Genomic DNA, 20,435 nt, shown 5'->3' on the forward strand with positions numbered 1-20,435 from the left:
GATCCCGCACCATCAGCAGACTACTCAGACCCCTTCCCCAGCACCAGAGAGTCCCCTGAACCATGACACAGAGTACTGCAAGCTGACAGGAGGCAGCCCATGAATGCTGAATTAAAGAGGAAACCAGGCACAGAAGGGCCCTCCTTCTGTTAGAGACTTGATGCTAAGGAACGGAGGTGCATGAAGTGGAGATAGAAATGAACAAGCAAGCCCCACCCCCTCTGCACACACATGCATGCCCATCCATGTGGCCCTGCAGTAGACAGCAGAAGAGAAAATGGACACCCCTGTACACCCAACACAGTCATTCATGACTCCAGGAAGCCAGGAGGGAATAAGACAAGACACAGCAGCTGTGAATAAGGCTTTCCTGGGGATCAGACAGGCGGGGCGGGAACCACACTGGGAAGCATGGTCTGCACACCAGGCCAGGTCTGGTCTTCAGGGCGGTGCTGGGAGCTCAGAGCAGAGCGCTATGGGCCAGGGGTCTGGATGGGTTCCTCCAGCAGAAACAACTATGGAAGGGAAGGACAGCCTGGGTGGCTTCAGTGCAGGAGGGATAATGTGGGGTGGGGGAGGAAATTTGCTCAAAAATTATGGGAAACTAAATCTTTAAAGTAGGGATGGAAAGGGGTGTGGGAGAGAGAGAAGGGGGCCAAGAGAGCATCTAGAGTGAGCAGAAAGAGAAAGAAAAAGACAGAAGGTTCTGTGTGCGGGAAGGTGCATCTGGTCTCCAGGGCACTGGCTCCTCACGTCCATCTCCTAGTTGGAGGCACTACTTGTTGCCCCACACGGCAAGCTTTAGAAACATAGGGTTTGGGTGGAAGCGGCTAGACTTCATGTAGGCAGAGATCCTCTTCAGGCCCTGAGGGTGGGAAAAAGAAGGTCAGGCCTCAGGTCTGCTGCCCCAGTAGTGTTCATGGAGTTCTCCCTAGGTTTGGAACCTAGATATAGCCCTTCCATGTGGGGTCAAATATTGGGGGAAAATAAAGTCCTCCTGGTGTCCCCAGCTCTGCAAAGTTAAGTTTTCCAATTTCCTGTAATTCAAGTGGTATCTTGATAAGACATCACAAATGGAGACTCCACCCACTGCTGGGTGTTAGAGATGATGATACAGGTTTAGAATCGCTGTGCCACTATCCTGCAAGATGAGATCTACTGTCACCATTTATCAGAAGGGAAACTAGCCACACAGAAGTTAAGGACCTCTGTCATGATCACACAATTCATAAATAATATGGCTAGAATGCAGCCTGCTCCCTCTTGCCCCCTTTCTCTCCCCCTATTCTGCTGCACCCCCTTCCTCACAGTTGAAAACAAAAAGAACCAGGAAGCTCACTCATCATCCAGTTAAACAAAGAGTTAAGTCACTACTCAAGGAAGTCGCCCACCAACATGTGCCAGGAAGGCAATTCAGGATGGGGAGAAAAAAAAAAGATGAAATATTCTGTGTTTTGGACACATGGTTCCTAGACTGTTAAGATGCATCTAAGGAAGAACTCTAATCACCCAAGATTTGCACATACATACACACCCAAGATCTTTTCATATATAGAAAAGCACTAAAATCACTAACTAGAGATCCCTGGGTTTCGGTGATTAGCAGTAATCTTTTACCAAGATGTATAGTTGATTACTCCTATTTCCCAGACCTCCTCCCCTGCCTCTTGAAAGCGGTTCCCCCAGAGCTATCTGAGAGGCTTTGTTCTAGGATATAGTCCTCAGTAAGGTCCCCAAATAAAAGGGAAACTCACTGCTCTGCATTATGTGGGTTTTACTTTCCAGTGGACAGTTTTGCTGACTGCCGGGGTCCAGCCCCTACAGGATCCAGGGGAATCCGAAGGAGAAACAGTGTTGGCAAAGAGATTTAGAGAGAGAGAAGGAAAGAATGTTGCAGATAAGAAAACAGAGGAGAGAAAGAAAGAAAGAAAAACATGGGGGAACCAGGCTTTCGTGGAACTGATCCTGGTCCGTCATTTTATTTTTCAGGGACGCTTTTATACCTTGACTTGTACATAGAGGGAAATGAAAGATGCAAAGTCATACAGAGTCAGCCCAAACATTACATCTGTTTTGTCTTTATCAAAACCAGGATTTTTTTCTGCAAACCTTTCCCATAAACAATATTGTGTACATTATCTTCTGGCCTTGCAGGCCTGTGAACATTTTATGACCCTCTTTTGATAAAGGCTGCTCAACCAGAAAACTTATTTTCCCTTGAAGTGTTTTTTCTTTATATTTCTAATCTATGTCAGCCTCAGAAAATGCTAAACAGAGTTACATTTCTCATGGAGCAAAGGTGCAGTGAGTTACAAGAAACAACCAGTTAGCTCAAAGGTCTAATGTGGTTAATTTCAAGGCTACACTGGTTTTTCTTACATTCCAACTATATTAACTAATGCACTCCCAGGTGCACAGTGGATAAGAGATATGGGAACTTAGCAACAAGCATTGGCCCAATAATGAAATCCTACACCAGCACTACTCTGATAACTTTTAACTCTTTGAAAGGCTCTATGTTTTAGGCTTCCCGTGCCTCTCACAGTTGAGAGGCTGTGAACAATCATATACGTAGCTGCAAGAGTCTGGATAAACCTGCCAAGCAAGCTAGAATGCTAACACAGGGGGTTTGATTTGAAATATTCCTCCCATGTCCAGGAGACTTATTAGTTAGAGCCCTAAGTTGATTTTCTCCAGAGAAAGGTGGTCGGGGATAGCCCCCTGTTAATGTTAGAAGAGTTGGTGAAAGTCTTGAAATAATAAAACACAGATTCTGGTTTTGGGGTAGATGCTCGAGAAGGAGGGCCCCTCGAGGCCTGATCTCGCCTTTGCCCGTCAGGCCTCTTCCTCATGACCTTTGCCATGGGCAGGATCTCCCGTGCTGGCTCCCAGCAGCTGACCACAGAGGGGCCCAGAGGAGACTCCATCCCCTCAACAAAACTTTACAAGGATCTGGAGCCTTGCTAGCTACCAGCAGGGCCCCTTGTGCTGGCCCACGTCTCTACATGTGCGTACAAATTTGGGTGAATCTCTCATGATCTGATTTATCATCTTGGTTGATGATCCTGAATTTTATTCACTGGTAGATGAAAAGGTACCTCACTTCTCAGTTCAGGGATACTGAGAAAGTACCCAGTGGAGAGACCCTGGGAAGTTTCAGGCTGGGTGAATAGGTCAGGGGCTGATTGGTGTCTTTCCTTGAACTGACAGCTTTAACACCGTTGTCTGGAATATACTGTACTGTCCCCCCTAAATTATGATAGATTCTCCCACCTCCAAGAAGGTGACTGAGTGCCAAGCTTTCTTCCTGGCCTTGGAAGTGGTCGAACAAGAGATGGCAAGAGTGAACATTGATATTCTAGGAATCAGCAAACTAAAATGGACTGGAATGGGTGAATTTAACTCAGATGACCATTATATCTACTACTGCAGGCAGGAATCCCTCAGAAGAAATGGAGTAGCCATCATGGTCAACAATGAGTCCGAAATGCAGTACTTGGATGCAATCTCAAAAATGACAGAATGATCTCTGTTCATTTCCAAGGCAAACCATTCAATATCACAGTAATCCAAGTCTATGCCCGAACCAGTAATGCTGAAGAACCTGAAGTTGAACGGTTTTATGAAGACCTACAAGACCTTTTAGAACTAACACCCCAAAAAGATGTCCTTCTCACCATAGGGGACTGGAATGCAAAAGTAGGAAGTCAAGAAACACCTGGAGTAACAGGCAAATTTGGCCTTGGAATGAGGAATGAAGCAGGGCAAAGACTAATAGAGTTTTGCCAGGAAAATGCACTGGTCATAGCAAACACCCTCTTCCAACAACGCAAGAGAAGACTCTACACATGGACATCACCAGATGTTCAACACCGAAATCAGATTGATTATATTCTTTTCAGTCAAAGATGGAGAAGCTCTATACAGTCAACAAAAACAAGACCAGGAGCTGACTGTGGCTCAGATCATGAACTCCTTATTACCAAATTCAGACTCAAATTGAAAAAAGTAGGGAAAACTGCTAGACCATTCAGGTATGACCTAAATCAAATCACTTATGATTATACAGTGGAAATAGATTTAAGGGCCTAGATCTGATAGATAGAGTGCCTGATGAACTATGGAATGAGGTTCGTGACATTGTACAGGAGACAGGGATCAAGACCATCCCCATGGAAAAGAAATGCAAAAAAGCAAAATGGCTGTCTGGGGAGGCCTTACAAATAGCTGTGAAAAGAAGAGAGGCGAAAAGCAAAGGAGAAAAGGAAAGATATAAGCATCTGAATGCAGAGTTCCAAAGAATAGCAAGAAGAGGTAAGAAAGCCTTCTTCAGTGATCAATGCAAAGAAATAGAGGAAAAGAACAGAATAGGAAAGACTAGAGATCTCTTCAAGAAAATTAGAGACACCAAGGGAACATTTCATGCAAAGATGGGCTCGATAAAGGACAGAAATGGTATGGACCTAACAGAAGCAGAAGATATTAAGAAGAGGTGGCAAGAATACACAAAAGAACGGTACAAAAAAAGATCTTCACGACCCAGATAATCACGATGGTGTGATCACTCATCTAGAGCCAGACATTCTGGAATGTGAAGTCAAGTGGGCCTTAGAAAGCATCACTATGAACAAAGCTAGTGAAGGTGATGGAATTCCAGTTGAGCTGTTTCAAATCCTGAAAGATGATGCTGTGAAACTGCTGAACTCAATATGCCAGCAAATTTGGAAAACTCAGCAGTGGCCACAGGACTGGAAAAGGTCAGTTTTCATTCCAATCCCTAAGAAAAGCAATGCCAAAGAATGTTCAAACTACCCCACTATTGCACTCATCTCACATACTAGTAAAGTAATGCTCAAAATTCTCCAAGCCAGGCTTCAGCAATACGTGAACTGTGAACTTCCTGATGTTCAAGCTGGTTTTAGAAAAGGCAGAGGAACCAGAGATCAAATTGCCAACATCCGCTGGATCATGGCAAAAGCAAGAGAGTTCCAGAAAAACATCTATTTCTGCTTTATTGACTATGCCAAAGCCTTTGACTGTGTGGATCACAATAAACTGTGGAAAATTCTGAGAGAGATGGGAATACCAGACCACCTGTCCTGCCTCTTGAGAAATCTGTATGCAGGTCAGGAAGCAACAGTTAGAACTGGACATGGAACAACAGACTGGTTCCAAATAGGAAAAGGAGGACGTCAAGGCTGTATATTGTCACCCTGCTTATTTAACTTATATGCAGAGTACATCATGAGAAACGCCGGACTGGAAGAAACACAAGCTGGAATCAAGATTGCCGGGAGAAATATCAATAACCTCAGATATGCAGATGACACCATCCTTATGGCAGAAAGTGAAGAGGAACTAAAAAGCCTCTTGATGAAAGTGAAAGAGGAGAGTGAAACAGTTGGCTTAAAGCTCAACATTCAGAAAACAAAGATCATGGCACCTGGTCCCATCACTTCATGGGAAATCGATGGGAAAACAGTGGAAACAGTGTCAGACTTCATTTTGGGGGGCTCCAAAATCACTGAAGATGGTGACTGCAGCCATGAAATTAAAAGACACTTACTCCTTGGAAGGAAAGTTATGACCAACCTAGATAGTATATTCAAAAGCAGAGACATTACTTTGCCGACTAAGGTCCATCTAGTCAAGGCTATGGTTTTTCCTGTGGTCATGTATGGATGTGAGATTTGGACTGTGAAGAAGGCTGATCGCTGAAGAATTGATGCTTTTGAACTGTAGTGTTGGAGAAGACTCTTGAGAGTCTCTTGGATTGCAAGGAGATCCTACCAGTCCATTCTGAAGGAGATCAGCCCTGGGATTTCTTTGGAAGGCATGATGCTAAAGCTGAAACTCCAGTACTTTGGCCACCTCATGCGAAGAGTTGACTCATTGGAAAAGCCTCTGCTGCTGGGAGGGATTGGGGGCAGGAGGAGAAGGGGATGACCGAGGATGAGATGGCTGGATGGCATCACTGACTTGATGGACGTGAGTCTGAGTGAACTCCGGGAGTTGGTGATGGACAGGGAGGCTTGGCGTGCTGCAATTCATGGGGTCGCAGAGTCGGACTCTACTGAGCAACTGAACTGAACTGAACTGAACCATATGAGAGATCGTAGCTCCGTAGATAAGGAACAGAGCTTCTCCTGGCCAGGTATGGCTTTCTCAGGCAATTGAGAAGCTTGCAACAGAGGTGGAGACCAGTCCTCATACCACACAGCAGTCTTGTAGGGAAACCCACTCTTTAAAGAAACTTGCCTGTCTAGGGAACACACACAAAAAGTTTGGCGATCCTGGGTTCCCAGTGCTCACCATGGTTTTAGACTGTCAAAGAGAAAACCTGAGACACGTAAAAAATCTGAAATGACTACAGGGTGACAACTAGGAGAGTTAAGCTCATAAACAGCGAAGGGCCCCCCACATACAGTTACCAATAGCAATTTATCCTAACAGACTCTGAAATGGAAAAGCTTTCTAGACAAAAGAAAGAGGATTGGATAGCAATGACAGATTGCTAACCAATGACTAACATCACAGTCAGTTTTAGGTACATTACATATGGAGCTTATACTTGCAAATACTTAATTGGGATAAAGGGCTTCCCTGGTAGCTGAGACAGTAAAGAGTCTGCCTGCAATGCAGGAGACCTGGGTTCAATATCTGGTTTGGAAAGATCCCCTGGAGAAGGACATGGCAACCCACTCCAGTATTCTTGCCTGGAGAATTCCATGGACAGAGCAGCCTGGAGGGCTACCATCCATGGGGTCACAAAGAGTCAGACATGACTGAGCTATTAACACTTTCACTTTACTTAATTTGGAACATTATACCAAAGGAAATCTCAACCTAAAAATCACCAAAATAGGGTTCTTTTGCCCTTTCAAGATTGAGGGTGTTTTGTTTTTTCCATGAACACCAGCTAGAGAAAGCAGACTATAAGATCTGCTGAATGAAAGACCTCTTTCGATTGGTATTTAGAAGCTTTTAGAAGAGGAAATGAGTTAGTAACTTCTTACGGAAAACTGACAAAAGATTGCTTGAAATTGTATCAGAATTTTTAAAAGACTCCTGAATTTGCTTGGCCCTGCTCTGCACGGCTCCTCCCTGCTCCTCTAAGCATCTCTTTCAGTGTTCTCCGACATGGTGTTCAACTCTCTCTGAACTTCCTTTTTGTAACACCAAAATTGATTCCCATGAAAGCAACAATAATTCAGAAGGCTTGATAAAGTTGTAATTATTTTGGCCAAAAAAGTTTTAAACACCCTTCCCCCACCCCCTTTTTTTTTTTTCAAAATTCTGACAATAAGAAAACCAAAGCCCTTCTAGGAGGAACTTGAATCATTTCCCTGTGCCTTTGAGATACAAATGTTCTACAATAATCCTAGGCACCTTCTACTTTGTTTCCAGAGCTTGGTCAACCATCAGATAAGTACACATATAATGCATATTTGGCAACCAGTCAAGTAGAATGGGATTCTGAGCAGTCTCTTTGTCCAGCTAGGCCCGGTTTAGGGAAATGTGTTGTATGGAGTTCCAGTCTGTAAAGGGCCTTTACTGTCTCAGCCTACTTTGTATCTGCCTATACAACAAGACCTTTATTTTCTTAGCTTATATTAGGGAGTAAACTTTCTGGGTCTTGTGAAGGCTGCATAATTGCTCCCTCTTGTGAGAACGCCTCTTGCATCTTAGTGGTATAAGTTACTATTGGGATATCCTAAAAGACGCTTATTCCTTGGAAGAAAAGTTATGACCAACCTAGACAGCATATTAAAAAGCAGAGACATTACTTTGCCAACAAAGGTCCATCTAGTGAAGGCTATTGTTTTCCCAGTAGTCATGTATGGGTGTGAGACTAGGACTATAAAGAAAGCTGAGTGCCAAAGAATTGATGCTTTTGAACTATGGTGTTCAAAAGGAGGAGAGAACTCTTGAGAGTCCCTTGGACTGCAAGGAGATCCAACCAGTCCATCTGAGAGGAAATCAGTCCTGAATATTCATTGGAAGGACTGATATTGAAGCTGAAAGTCCAATACTTTGGTCACCTGATGCGAAGAACTGACTCATTTGAAAAGACCCTGATGCTGGGAAAGATTGAAGGCGGGAGAAATAAGTCAGACAGAGAAAGACAAATGTCATATGTATCACTTATATATGGAATCTAAAATTATGATGACAATGAACTTATTCACATAATGGAAACAGACTCACAGACATAGAAAATAAATTTATGGTTACCAAAGGGGAAAGAGGGGGAATACATTAGGAGCGTGCCACTAACAGATACACACTACCACATATAAAGCAAACAACAGGGAACTACTGAATATCACCAGGGACTAGATTTAATATCTTCTCACAAACTATGATGGAAAAGAATATGAAAAATTGTATATATATACATTCTGAATTATATATAACTGAAACACTTTGCAGTACACTTGAAACAGTACAAAACTTGAATCAAACATACTTCAATTTAAAAATAAAATAGAAATGTACTTTGTTAAGGGAAAATAAAGTGATTTTGTGCTAAAGCTGATTATTTCTCTTTTTTTTCTGTTTTTTAAAAAAAGGTTAGTTATTTCTAAATGGGAAAGAAAATGAGGAACAAACTAATATGGATATAGAAAGTTGTAAAAGGCTTGTGAGAAAGAAAGGATAACTTTAGAAAGGAATTCTATGTGTGGTCCAATCTGGCTAAGATTAGAATGAGTTTAAGTAAATAAAGTTCAGTATTAAATGTCCGGTGGTGCAAAACTGGAATCTGATTTTTCTTTCCATTGAGAGGACAAAGTTTTCTTGAAATATTGATCTTTTGTAAAATGTTTCTTTACCTCTTAAGTGATCTATTATAATTTCACATATTTAGACTTTAAAATCTTTTACTGTCTCTTTGGTTAAGTGAATAAGTATTTACTGGGACCTATGATCCTACTTCATCAAGTGCTATAAAAACTTGATATCTTTGACAAACCTTCCCCAAGTCAAATTCTAAATGAAGTTCTTTTGACATCTAACTCACTTTGGAATGCTTCAGCTGCTGCTGCTAAGTCGCTTCAGTTTTGTCCGACTTAGTGCAACCCCATAGACGGCAGCCCACCAGGCTCCCCCGTCCCTGGGATTCTCCAGGCAAGAACACTAGAGTGGGTTGCCATTTCCTTCTCCAATGCATGAAAGTGAAAAGTGAAAGTGAAGTCACTTAGTTGTGTCCAGCTCAGCGACCCCACAGACTGCAGCCTGCCAGGCTCCTCCATCCATGGGATTTTCCAGGCAAGAGTACTGGAGTGGGGTGCCATTGCCTTCTCAGAGGGCCCTAAAATAACTCAAAGAGAGATACTAATTAAACTTTGAGGTATGTTAAGTAACATGGGAAATGTTGTCAAATGAGTTATAATGAACACTTTTAGATTATACTCTATAGGTAATTATTATTGTATAAAATTACTAAAAGTATTCTGGCATCTTATGTGTCATAATTCTAGTTATTTTATTAAAATTTTGTATGCCACAGAAATAACCAAATTTCACTGACAGTTATATTATAATCAGATCATTTGTCTTTCGACATTTATTGTTTTACTCTGATTCTTTTTAAAAGAATGTAGATCTTGAAGATTCATAACGAGGACCTTTTTACAAATACACATTTCTGGTAACTTATATTTATTTTTTTTTTTTCTGGTAACTTTTAAATGATCCCACTGAACTGAGTGAAAATGTTACAAAACTGTAAATGGAAAACCTGATGGCTTCATAAAACTACTAACAAAAAAAAGTCAAGGTCAACAAGATTTAATTCCATGGCACTGAATGAAGTGAATTTATAATTTTATGGCTGTTTGAAATATTGCTGGCTTTTAATCTTTGTTCTCCAGATATGAGGAAACATTTCCTCCTATGCCTACTAACTTGAAGCAAGTTGATAAAGTATACCTTTGCAAACAAAGATGGAGCATTTATCTTTTTCTTTCTATCTAATCCCTCCATCATTTGGCCTCTCCCACTGGCCCCTCCCTGGACTTGACGGCTTCTTGTGATCTAGACTGCAACAGGTTATATTAATCATTGTTTTAATTTATTCTCTCTTTGTTGTTTTCAAACTATTCATGCTTTGTTTCCTTCGTTGTACTGTGACCTTAAAAATGGTACTAGCTATGTTACTTATACCTTAATTATTTTATAAGATTATTGTTTCTTGCATTACCTTCTGTGCAGCCAGGTCTCTGATAAAATTAATGATGGTAAACCTCTATGTATCACATATATACCTCCATATTGGTTTTTCAGGTGGCCCTAGTGGTAAAGAACTGGCCTGCCAGTGCAGGAGGCATAAGAGATGTAGGTTCGATCCCTCAGCTGGGAAGATCTCCTGGAAGAGGGCTTCACAGCCCACTCCAGTATTCTTGCCTGTATAATCCCCATGGACAGAGGAGCCTAGCAGACTACTGTCCATGGGCTTACAAACAGACACGACTGAAGCGACTTAGCACACACACAGCTCTATATAAAATTAATTGTAATGATGCAACTCTAGATATGGGAAGAAATGACAAAGGGAAACATATTCTGGGTCATAATAGACTAGTTAGTAAGACAGATGATCCAGAGAAGTTTTAGTTTATTAACACTGTCCAGATATAGCATAGAAATGACCTATCAATGAAGTCCTTGTCTGACCTAGAAATGAGCCTTCCTAGCACCATGGGACAAACTGGTGATGAAATTTGCCTCCCAAACCTTGGTCAAATGTATGGCCTAGAGAAGCTGTAAACAAAAAGAACAGAGTCTCACTCACTACCTGGTTAAGGAAAGGACTAAGCTGCAACCCACTGCCATCACTCACAGACTGTGTGCCTTAAGGGGAGTTCAAGATGGAAAAAACCAGGATGAAACATTCTTTGTTTTGGACACAGGGTCCCCTAGAGAGTTGGGTTGCATCTTGAATGAAGAATTACACAGACCCAAGATTCACCCATCTTCCTACACATAGAAAAGCATTAAGATCATTAACGTGAGATGTTGGTTTTTTGATGATTAGCAGCAATCTTTTACCAACATGAATATTTGACGATGTCAGGTAAAAAATGCACAACCTAAAAGTTGAGAATTATACTGTAATTCTCTGAGGATTTCAGAGCAGTCCCTTCGAGCTATTTGAGAGGCTGCTTCCTGGGCTTGAAGAGGTAAGGAAGGAGCCAGGATATATAGGAGTTTTGTAACAAAACCAAGTAGTTGGAATATCAAAAGATTACTGTTAATTAAAGAAAATCAGACATCTCAAGTTAATGAATTTAGCACTGTTCTGTGTATAGGAAGCTACAAAAGTCTGGGCTCACTGAAGTCGTTACTTTGATACGTACCTCCACTATCTGAGGCCAGTATCCTGTGTTTTCCCATCCTGAGTCTCTGCTGGGTACACTGCTGGGTGCGGCTGCAGTGGCTGATGGCTAGGTGGTGGGTATTGGGTTTCCATCCTGAATTCCCTCAGGGCCCACCACAGGGGACAACTATAATGCAATGGCTTGATGGCTGCAACAACCTTTGTTTACTGCCTTTGGCAGGCAAACTTTTCATTCTCAACTATATGTATTTTCAAGGTGAAAATGTATATATCTGCTGTCTTCTACCTTACCTCTTCACAGCAGTTACTCAGAGCTCTCTGAGAGGCTGTCACATAGGACACAAGTCCTCAGTAAGACCCCCAAATAAGACTGAAACTCACTGCATTTGCATTGTAGTTTTTTATTGTCTCCTCCCCCCACTCCCCAGGGGACATCTCCCTACAGAACAACTTCTCATTCTGCAGAACAATTCTCTTTGTCAGAAGGAAGCTCTTGGCTTCCCAGGGCTTGACCACAGGTGGACCCCAAGCACAACAAAGGGGCTTAGAGAGTAGATAAACAGATTGAAAGAGACACCAGATCGCACCTTTCAACATGGATGAAAGGTGATAGGAGGTGTGGAGCAGCAAGACTAGGCCAGACCACACTCTATTCCACTTAAAGGACACAGACCAACTGCCTGGCCTAGGCCCTGAGCCCATTCTCACTGAGCCCCAACCTCCCACGTCTTGCTGCAGCCAACCAGGCAGTGAGGCGCTCAGGCGCACCTGTGCACCATCTCCCCAAACAAACAGTGCCCGAGAGTTCCCAGGACTCCAAAGACCATGCCTGTACCACACAGTGCAGGCCCCAGCAGGCCGCATACTGGAGCCCACATCTGTCCCACATCCTCCCTGCTGGGCAGTCATCCCGGTTCTTGCAAAAATCTCAGGTCATAAAGCCTTGGACCAAAACCAGAGCTGAAGAGAACTGGCTGAGGAAGCAGATTTCATGATGGGAGTGGGAATACAAAATAAGATTGTAGGCTGAAAAGCATACTGGACTAGAGCTTCAAATTCCCAAATCCATCATAAAGAGATTTCTTACGCTCCAGTTGGTAGATTGAGGGTGAATGATGAGCTGGGTGACAGGACCATGTGACGTCTGCATTTCCCTATGCCTGACATAGTGCCTCATAGAGGGAAGAGGATCAGATCAGTGAATGTAACTTAAAATGAGGTACTACCCATCTCTGAGATGGAATCTTGGGTAAGCAGAAGGAAGAAAGAAGGAAGACATGGAGGGAAGGAAGGTGCCCATCATAAGAGGCATCCTTATAAAATCTTCCGAAGAAGTCACCTACATATGGAAGAAAATCCCAGCACCAGTTACATTCCTGGAAATCTCAGTACAACCCCAGAGAGGGAGCCAATAGCCAGAGAGCCTTCTGGAGAGCAGGAGAAAATATTGTTTGTGTTTTTATTACTTCATATCAACCCTATTGTGTCTCAACTCTACACATGCCAGCTGCATGCAAACTCCTGAAGATTCTGCTTCATCCACACTTTCCAGAGCTGTGAACCCAGTCAACAAAAGAACCTGAGCTTTTTTTCATTTTCATACAAGAAACAGAGAGCCCCTGACTGCTGCCGATAGAAGACAGACACTCTGACTGGGAGCCCAGCACAGTCTGTGCTGGTTGTGTGACCGTCAGATATTACTTATCCTTTCAGCTTAATTCCTTATCGGTAAAATGGAGAGGATAATTATTCTACCATGTAGGAATGTTATAAAGGTTAAATCTGACACATTGTATGTCAGCTGCTGAGCAGAGATCCTGGAATAAACCAAGTTCTCAATAAATTCTATTTCTCATTGTAGTTCCAACTAGGAAAGCATCAGAAAGTAGAGGGAAGAAAAGAGAGATATAAATAGTAGGAGGACCAGGGGAATCACCTCAAAACGGGTAATGAAGTCTTTCAAGTTTGGAAATTCATCCAGACATGTGGGTTCAAATATGCGGTGCCGGTCAAGGACATCATAAGCCAGGAAATCCACATAGGTGAGCTGCAGAAAGACAAAGCATGAATGCGCAACAGACTCTGAGTAAGAAAAAATACCAGTTCTCCCTCCTCTGAAGCCATCCCACTGACCTTGTCCCCTGCGAACCAAGGCCTCTTTGCCAGAAAATCTGAGAAGAGCTTCATCGTTTCAGGGATCTCCTTCAAGAAACCAGGCTTCAGTTTCTCCTAGACAAAAACCAGCTGTCACCGCCCTCAGACACAGACTCCCTGGCAGAGAGCAGGCCTCCCAGGGCTGTGTCTGATCCCAGCTACGGGTGAGCAGCAATGTCCCCTGACTGCACCTGGGTTTGTGCCCACACTGCAATTCAACCCACGTGTGTTCACTAAACTCCTATGAGTACCACCTCCCATCTGTGAGAGGCGATGGGAGAGCAAAGGGCAAAACCATGCTCTCCCTGAACGTGTCACCACTCAGCTCCAGACACTTCCCTGGGTCAGACCAGCCGTGCTCTGAGACCTGGTGGAGCTCGGTCCTCAGACCTCAGGCTGATCAACACTAAAATGACTAGGAAAGAAGTCCTACATTCCAGTGTGGGTGACAAGAATGGTATGGACGCCTGAGCAGTTTCTGGACAGTTGGGGACAATTTGACAGCCTGAAAGAAAGAAGGCAGAGGAACAAAGTCTGGCCCTGGGCTGCCTACAAGACACACATCCTGAGCAGAGATGCCAGGAAGGAGGACCTGGTATAATGAGGTAAATACCGTCGAGGAACTGAATTTCCACCCAGGGGAGGCTGGACTGTTCCTAAGATTGTTGGGAATTAGAGTTTGCATTTTATGTTCTAGGGGTTCTGAGAGTCACTCTGGAGACTCTGTAGGGACAATCTTGGTGGATCAGTAGCACCAAATGGTTCAAATGGCAAAAGGACCAGTGTACCTGGGACCCTGTCTTGCATTTAAACTCTGTGCAACCCAGCCCAGTGGGAGGGGACTCACAAAGTCAGGGCTATAACAGATCCTGGCCATGTGCAAGCGGACGTCCATCGTCTGGTTCTCCAAAATGTCCACACGGATCTTCTCCTCCTCTGTCTCCCCGCCTGTGGCCGCACAACAGAGACTCACCCTCAGTGTCCCACTCCAGCCCAGCCCAGCCCAGGGGAGTAGGCATGTATTCTCCAGCCCCACTTACACATGTTGTGCTTGCGAGCTATGTAGCGAAGGATGGCGTTGCTCTGGGTGAGCTTGTGAGCTCCATCAATTAAGTAGGGCAACTGGAAGAACAACATGTCCTTTGTTGTGCAACAGAGAGGAGTCTGTGTTTGGAACACCAGACTCCCCTGCACCCCCTCCTTTGACCAAGTGTAGAGATGAAACCTGGCCCTCGCAAGCCTGGCTCATGGTAGACACTAAATAATATGCTGTAAACTGGAGGGATGAGCTGGGACACAGAGCATCATAAAAGGGCAGGGGAGAGAACCAGAAAGCTGAGGGACAGCGCAGAAGGCACCAGATTCTGAAACCTCCAAGCCGGGAAAGGAGATGGATGGAGACACTGTCCACTTCTTCCCACAGACCCCAGCCCCTGCACCTACATTGGGGAAGTCCAGGCCCAGCTTGAATTTCTCACTCAGCCACTGGCTTCTGTCATAGTCAGGGGCTGTGAAAAAGAACATACAGTGAAACAAATTTCCCGAGTCCAGCCCTCCTTCCCAGGGGACCCACCGAGGAGTCAGAGGCAAAACTCCCTGAACTGGTAGATGTGGATTCAGAATCACCAATCTCACATGGAGCTTTGGGGGAAAGCACACTTCTAAGGATTTGGAACCTACCTGAGTGAGGCTTACAGAAAGTGTGTGCAACACTAACAGGAGCCCATGACTGATACAGAGCCTAGCTATGGGCTCTCATGTCCTTCCTTGGAGGCCAGCTGCACCCTCAAAGAGTCTGGGAAGGGGCAGGCCTCTGCTCCAGCTGGTGGAGGGCAACAGAGGCAACAGGGACAAGGATATGCGTGGCTTGGCACCAAATCAACATGACTTGGCCAGAAGTCAGGACATGAAAAGGATGTTATTACCGTCCCCCATCATGTACTTCTTCTCCTCATAGTTTGAGTCTGTATACTCCAAGAGCAGGCGGATGGCATGGGCCAGCTGGGAGAGATGCCAGGACAGAGGGCAGTTGTCAGGTCTTGACTGCCAAACTCTCACTGCTCCAGGTCGCTTCCACACTCCCAACACTCTCCCTTGACCACCACCCCCAACCCTGCACGGGCGCCCCCCCCACCCACCCACCCACACAGACACATGCCAACACCCAGGTAAGATGATGGGGCTAAGGAAAGGGGCTCTGCTACATAGCAAGCCCTGTGGAAGCTTCTGGTTGAACCAGTCCCACTGCCCAGGATTTCCCCACCCGCCTCCGTCTTCCCAGCCCTTGTGGATCCCCGCTCACCCCACGGATGTCCCAGTAACCCAGGATCATGGGCATGGTGCAGGTTATGACGCTCAGAGTGCAGAAGCTCCAGGACAGCTGGACTTGAAACTTATCCTGTGACCCGGGGGGTCAAGGCGGGCCTGGCAGCACCAGTCCCTCTTTTCAGTCCCACCCCCAGCACAGACCCTGACTCAGCCCCAGACAGGCAGAGCAAGGACTATTCCTGTCTCTTAGCAGAAGGAATTGGAAGCCAAGCTCTGGGCCCCAGACTACTAGGGCCGCCTGGGTCGAGCTCACCAGGTTCCTGCCTCCAGCCAGCCCTTGACTATTCAGGGGAGCCGGCAGTGCCCTCGGGGAAACAAGCCTGAATCATAATGAGAGCGAGGCTCCTCCCTCTCCACTCCCCTCTCTGGCTCAGCTCAGTCTTGACTCTGGGCTGCAGAGTTCCTGCGGGCTCTGGGCAGCTCTGACTGCCAGGAGACTAGGAGTCACGCGCCTGAAATGGAGACATTAAATCGGTCCCTGGGGACATTCCTGGTCATCCAGTGGCTAGGATTTCCCACTGCAAGTGCAGGGGAATGAGGTTGGACCCCTGGTCAGGGAACTAGATCACACAAGCCACAGCTGAGAGTTTCTGCGTGGCTGTCCAACAGCCTGCATGTCTCAACAAAGATCTGAGATCACCAGTGCCTCAACTAAGAACTGGCAAGCCCAAATTAATAAATATTTTAAAAACTGGCTCCTATTAGGGGAAGATCAAGACTCCAGGCCATCCTAACACTCCCCCATGATTTACTAATATAACCCATGATAGCTGCAGTCTTCCAGAACAGAATATCACTGTAATAGGAAGAGGTGAAAGTGAAAGCTGCTCAGTCATGTCCGACTCTTTGCGACTCCATGGACTACAGTCCATGGAATTCTCCAGGCCAGAATACTGGAGTGGGGAGCCTCTCCCTTCTCCAGGGGATCTTCCCAACCCAGGGACTGAACCCAGGTTTCCTGCATTGTAGGTGGATTCTTTACCAACTGAGCCACAAGGGAAACCCAAAAATATTGGAGTGGGTAGCCTATCCCTTCTCCAGGGGATCTTCCCGCCCCAGGAATCAAACCAGGGTCTCCTGCATTGCAGGCAGATTCTTTACCAAGTGAGCTATCAGGGAAGCCCAAGGTATCTCAGGGAACCCCAAGATAGGAAGAGGTGAAGAGGCAGAAGAAGGAAATTGTGGTCTCTGTGTCTTCCTTTCAGGGACTACGGATGTCCCTGCCCTCCTAATGTGCCTAAAAGTAATGACAACATAAACTAGTCAAGTAGTTTATAGCCTCACTTGTGAATCTAAATCCAGATTCACTCAGAGCAGAGAGGGTACCCAGGTGCAGCTTCAGAGATGTCCTGACAAACAGCCCCATGTCCCTCACATTGATTGGACTGTTATGGGGAGTGTGGTGGGAATATGACCCAGGGGAGAAGACCTGTCCTCTGTGTAGATGGTTAGAGAGGGTGGCCAGAGGCGGGTGGCAGGCTGGACGACTCCACACAGGACGAGTCAGAGTGGCCCAGACACCCTTGGCTGCCTAGATCCACAGATTCCAGCCCCCATCCCACCTCCTGACCCATTGGGATTTTAGGAGAGTGATCTGTGCCTTAAAAAAAATTATATTGAAGTATAGTTGATTTACAATCTTGTGTTAGTTTCAGGTGTACAACAAAGTGATTCAGTGATATATATACATATTCACTCTTTTTCAGATTCTCTTCTCACATAGGTTATCACAGAATATTGAGTAGAGTTCCCTGTGCTATACCCTAGGTCCCTTCTGGTCACCTGTCTTATTTATTGTAGTGTGTGGGCTCAGTGTTCCGTGAAGTCACTCTGTGATCCGTGACCTGTGGTACAACATGCACAAGAATAATGTCCTACCTGCCAGCTTTCCTTTAGGCAGGCAGAAGTTTATTTCAAAATTAGGAGAATAGGACATAGGGTGGACTATGATTTCTTTTCTTTATTGAAAGGATATTACAAGGTAACAGCTGTAGGAAACAGATGAGAGCAACATTTAAAAAAATGAATTTTATAAGTTGAAATACAAAGTTGGTACACGATTTAAAAAAATATGTTTAAAAATAGGTAACACTTTGTTAGGATAGAAAGGTCTGGACCAGTGTTCAATAAAGATTCAAATAACTAAGATACGGTGTGGAGTGGGGTTTCAATCCCTGTTAAATCACAGACTCAGAGTCTGCTCATCTCTGCTTAGCTGGGGAGCAGGGAGAGTGTGTCAGCAGAGACCAGAAGAGCTGTCCCTCTACGGATACTCCCAGCCATTCCCACCCTGCCAGTCCTCAGGGCTCAGCTCTGGGTCCAGGCTCAGGACGCAGCTCAGGCTCAGGTAGATTGCTGTTTTTGTTTGCCCACAGGGAGGTGATGGTATCTGTGTCACACAAAAGCGCTGGCTCATACTATAGTTACACATTTCACAATACATTAAGGAGCTGCCATCTTGAGTTTCATACATCTTGAGCTTAGAACAGAAACACAACTGGATTTCACTGAGAAAATGATTTTTAAAACTACATTAAATAGAATTTTTAAAAAAACTACATTAAATAGAATAATAATATTTTAAACAGGTAAAGTGATATTATAATATAATGTAATTCATCCATCCATCCCTCATTCCTTTTTTGAAAAAACAATCACTATGATCCTGCCATATAGCAGCATCATAAGACCATCCTGGGTAATGAAGGCTGGAAGTCTTCTGGGAAATACAGGGAGGAATTTTTAAGTATGGGAGAGATTTTCAGTGTTCAAACACCGAGCGGCACTGAGAGGGAGTGAGCTTGAAGGCAGGAGAAAGAGGCCGTGCCTACTGGGACAAGGAACTGGGGACACAGGGATGGGCCCCGAGCACAGGCAGCCCTGTCAGGAGGAAGACGTCAGTCCTGCAGGAGGAGGAGGGGGCTGGCAGCCGAGCAGGCTCTCAGACTCGGCCTCCAGACCCAGGGGTCCCACCGGTGGGGGCAGTGGGTGTGTGAAGGCAGTAGGGGGCAGGGGGACTCGGGAAACTGGAGAGGGGGCTGAAGGGCCTGATGCAGCCGGTGGTTGCCTCGCTGATATTCAGTGTCAGTGTGGTCACGTCTTCTGGATTTACAAGTGCTCACTTGACTGTACATATTAACAAGTATTTTAGAGAATACTGTGCAGGACATCAGAGCATATAGTGTCCAGTATCCAGTTGAGAATTCTGCCTGTGATTTGACTCTACATTGCATTCCATCCTTCCAGCTCTACTGCTGATATTCTCAACTCTCAAATAAATTAACAGAAGTTCTATACGACATAGCCTCAGAATACAAAATTATATAGTGTAAATAAATACAGTAGAATTTAAATGTGTCCTTCATCTTGTTAATTTTTTAAGGTTTTAAATATTGTCTGTGTAAGCACAGAATATTCAGCCTATAGAGAATATTTTTTAACCTGAAAATAATATAAGTAACTGCTCACAAGATACTACAAAATTATATATAAGACAAAGTTTTTCCACTGACATAGTATTTTGAATAAGAAAAGGTAAACTAGGGTTTCAAGAATTTAGAAAAGGAACCAAGTTCAAGATGAAACATGAAAAACAAGGAATACTAAGAAAAACAATTTCACGATTAAAGAAATGTGTTTACACTTCACCTGTCTTCATTATCACATATTGCCTTGTTTTGAGTGTCACCTGTTACATCTGGATCTAAGATTTAAGTTTTAATATAGCTATGCCCTTTTAATTTGAGCATCTAAACCTGGAGTCAGGGAAATAAGTCCATCTGTTTTTGAAGTCCTGTTGTCACGCAGCCCCATCCATTCATTTATGTATGGTCTGTGGCCGCTTTCACACTAGAGATAAAGGTGAGCAACTGAGATCATATGGAGACCATATGGCCTGCACAGACAAAAATATTTACTGACTTATCAGTTTCATTAGCTTTTAGTTTACTGGACTTTTTTGTTAGCAGTTTCACTTTTTAAAATAATCATTTGTTTCTTATGTCTTAAAATAATCATGTATTTCACATTATTGCTTTGCTACCTTTTTATTCAGTGACTGCAAGAAATGACCATCTAGACGAACACCCAACAGGACTCTTCTCGAACGCTCAAGGCCTGTCAGACTTCAGGCCAAGTCAAGACTTAAGGCCACGCCATAACAAGGTCCAGCTCCACCAACCAGCCGCTCTTCGCGCCCGCTAATCGTACTGTTATCTAATGAGTGCTACACTTTGCAGGTATCCTAACATAAAATGGCACACCACCTCCTGATCGCACAGATGATAGGCTACACTCTGCCCCAGCACACTAGACCTGCCCGTTTCAGGTCAACTTATCCAAGGCCCAGCTACAACCTAATAAATGCTTAAGTTAGTGAGACCTAATGTCTTTCTGCCAGACCTACAGATTTTTAATCTTCTGAAATGTATTCTTTATCTCATATGGCTATAACCATATTCAGACCAGTAAATCCATATAATGACTGTAGAGTTTGCCAGGGTTTTACCTAGAGATAACTCTTTTATATTTCCAATTTTAATGAATATTTACTGTTTTCCAGGCAGTGTAATAGATATGAGATTTAAAGTCAAATAAGATATTGATTATCTCC

The 20,435-nt window shown here is 44.3% G+C and overlaps 1 protein-coding gene across 2 annotated transcripts; it reads right to left on the reverse strand.

Moving 5' to 3' along the window:
* Positions 1-775: 775 nt before the first annotated feature.
* On the reverse strand, positions 776-15,833 carry LOC138072713 (glutathione S-transferase Mu 1-like). 2 transcript variants are annotated; one of them, XM_068963811.1, is made up of 8 exons: positions 15,798-15,833; positions 15,421-15,496; positions 14,939-15,003; positions 14,536-14,617; positions 14,343-14,443; positions 13,475-13,570; positions 13,278-13,388; positions 776-865 (listed from the first exon to the last, which is right to left on the reverse strand). In XM_068963811.1, the coding sequence occupies exons 1-8, from the start codon at positions 15,831-15,833 to the stop codon at positions 776-778; spliced, it is 657 nt and encodes a 218-aa protein (XP_068819912.1). The 2 variants fall into 2 exon arrangements, with proteins under 2 accessions (XP_068819912.1, XP_068819913.1); XM_068963812.1 differs by lacking the exon at positions 13,278-13,388.
* Positions 15,834-20,435: the final 4,602 nt, after the last annotated feature.

The sequence above is a fragment of the Capricornis sumatraensis genome, chromosome 2 (genome assembly GCF_032405125.1).
Source record: "Capricornis sumatraensis isolate serow.1 chromosome 2, serow.2, whole genome shotgun sequence".
In the NCBI taxonomy this organism is placed as follows: Eukaryota; Metazoa; Chordata; class Mammalia; order Artiodactyla; family Bovidae; genus Capricornis; species Capricornis sumatraensis.

Coding starts and splice junctions, on each gene's coding strand:
- LOC138072713 (XM_068963811.1), bottom strand. CDS start 15,833: ATGCCCATGATCCTGGGTTACTGGGACATCCGTGGG. Junction 13,571..14,342: donor TCTGTTATAGCCCTGACTTT/GTGAGTCCCCTC, acceptor GTTTTTGTCTAG/GAGAAACTGAAGCCTGGTTT. Junction 866..13,277: donor ACTTCATTACCCGTTTTGAG/GTGATTCCCCTG, acceptor TCCCACCCTCAG/GGCCTGAAGAGGATCTCTGC.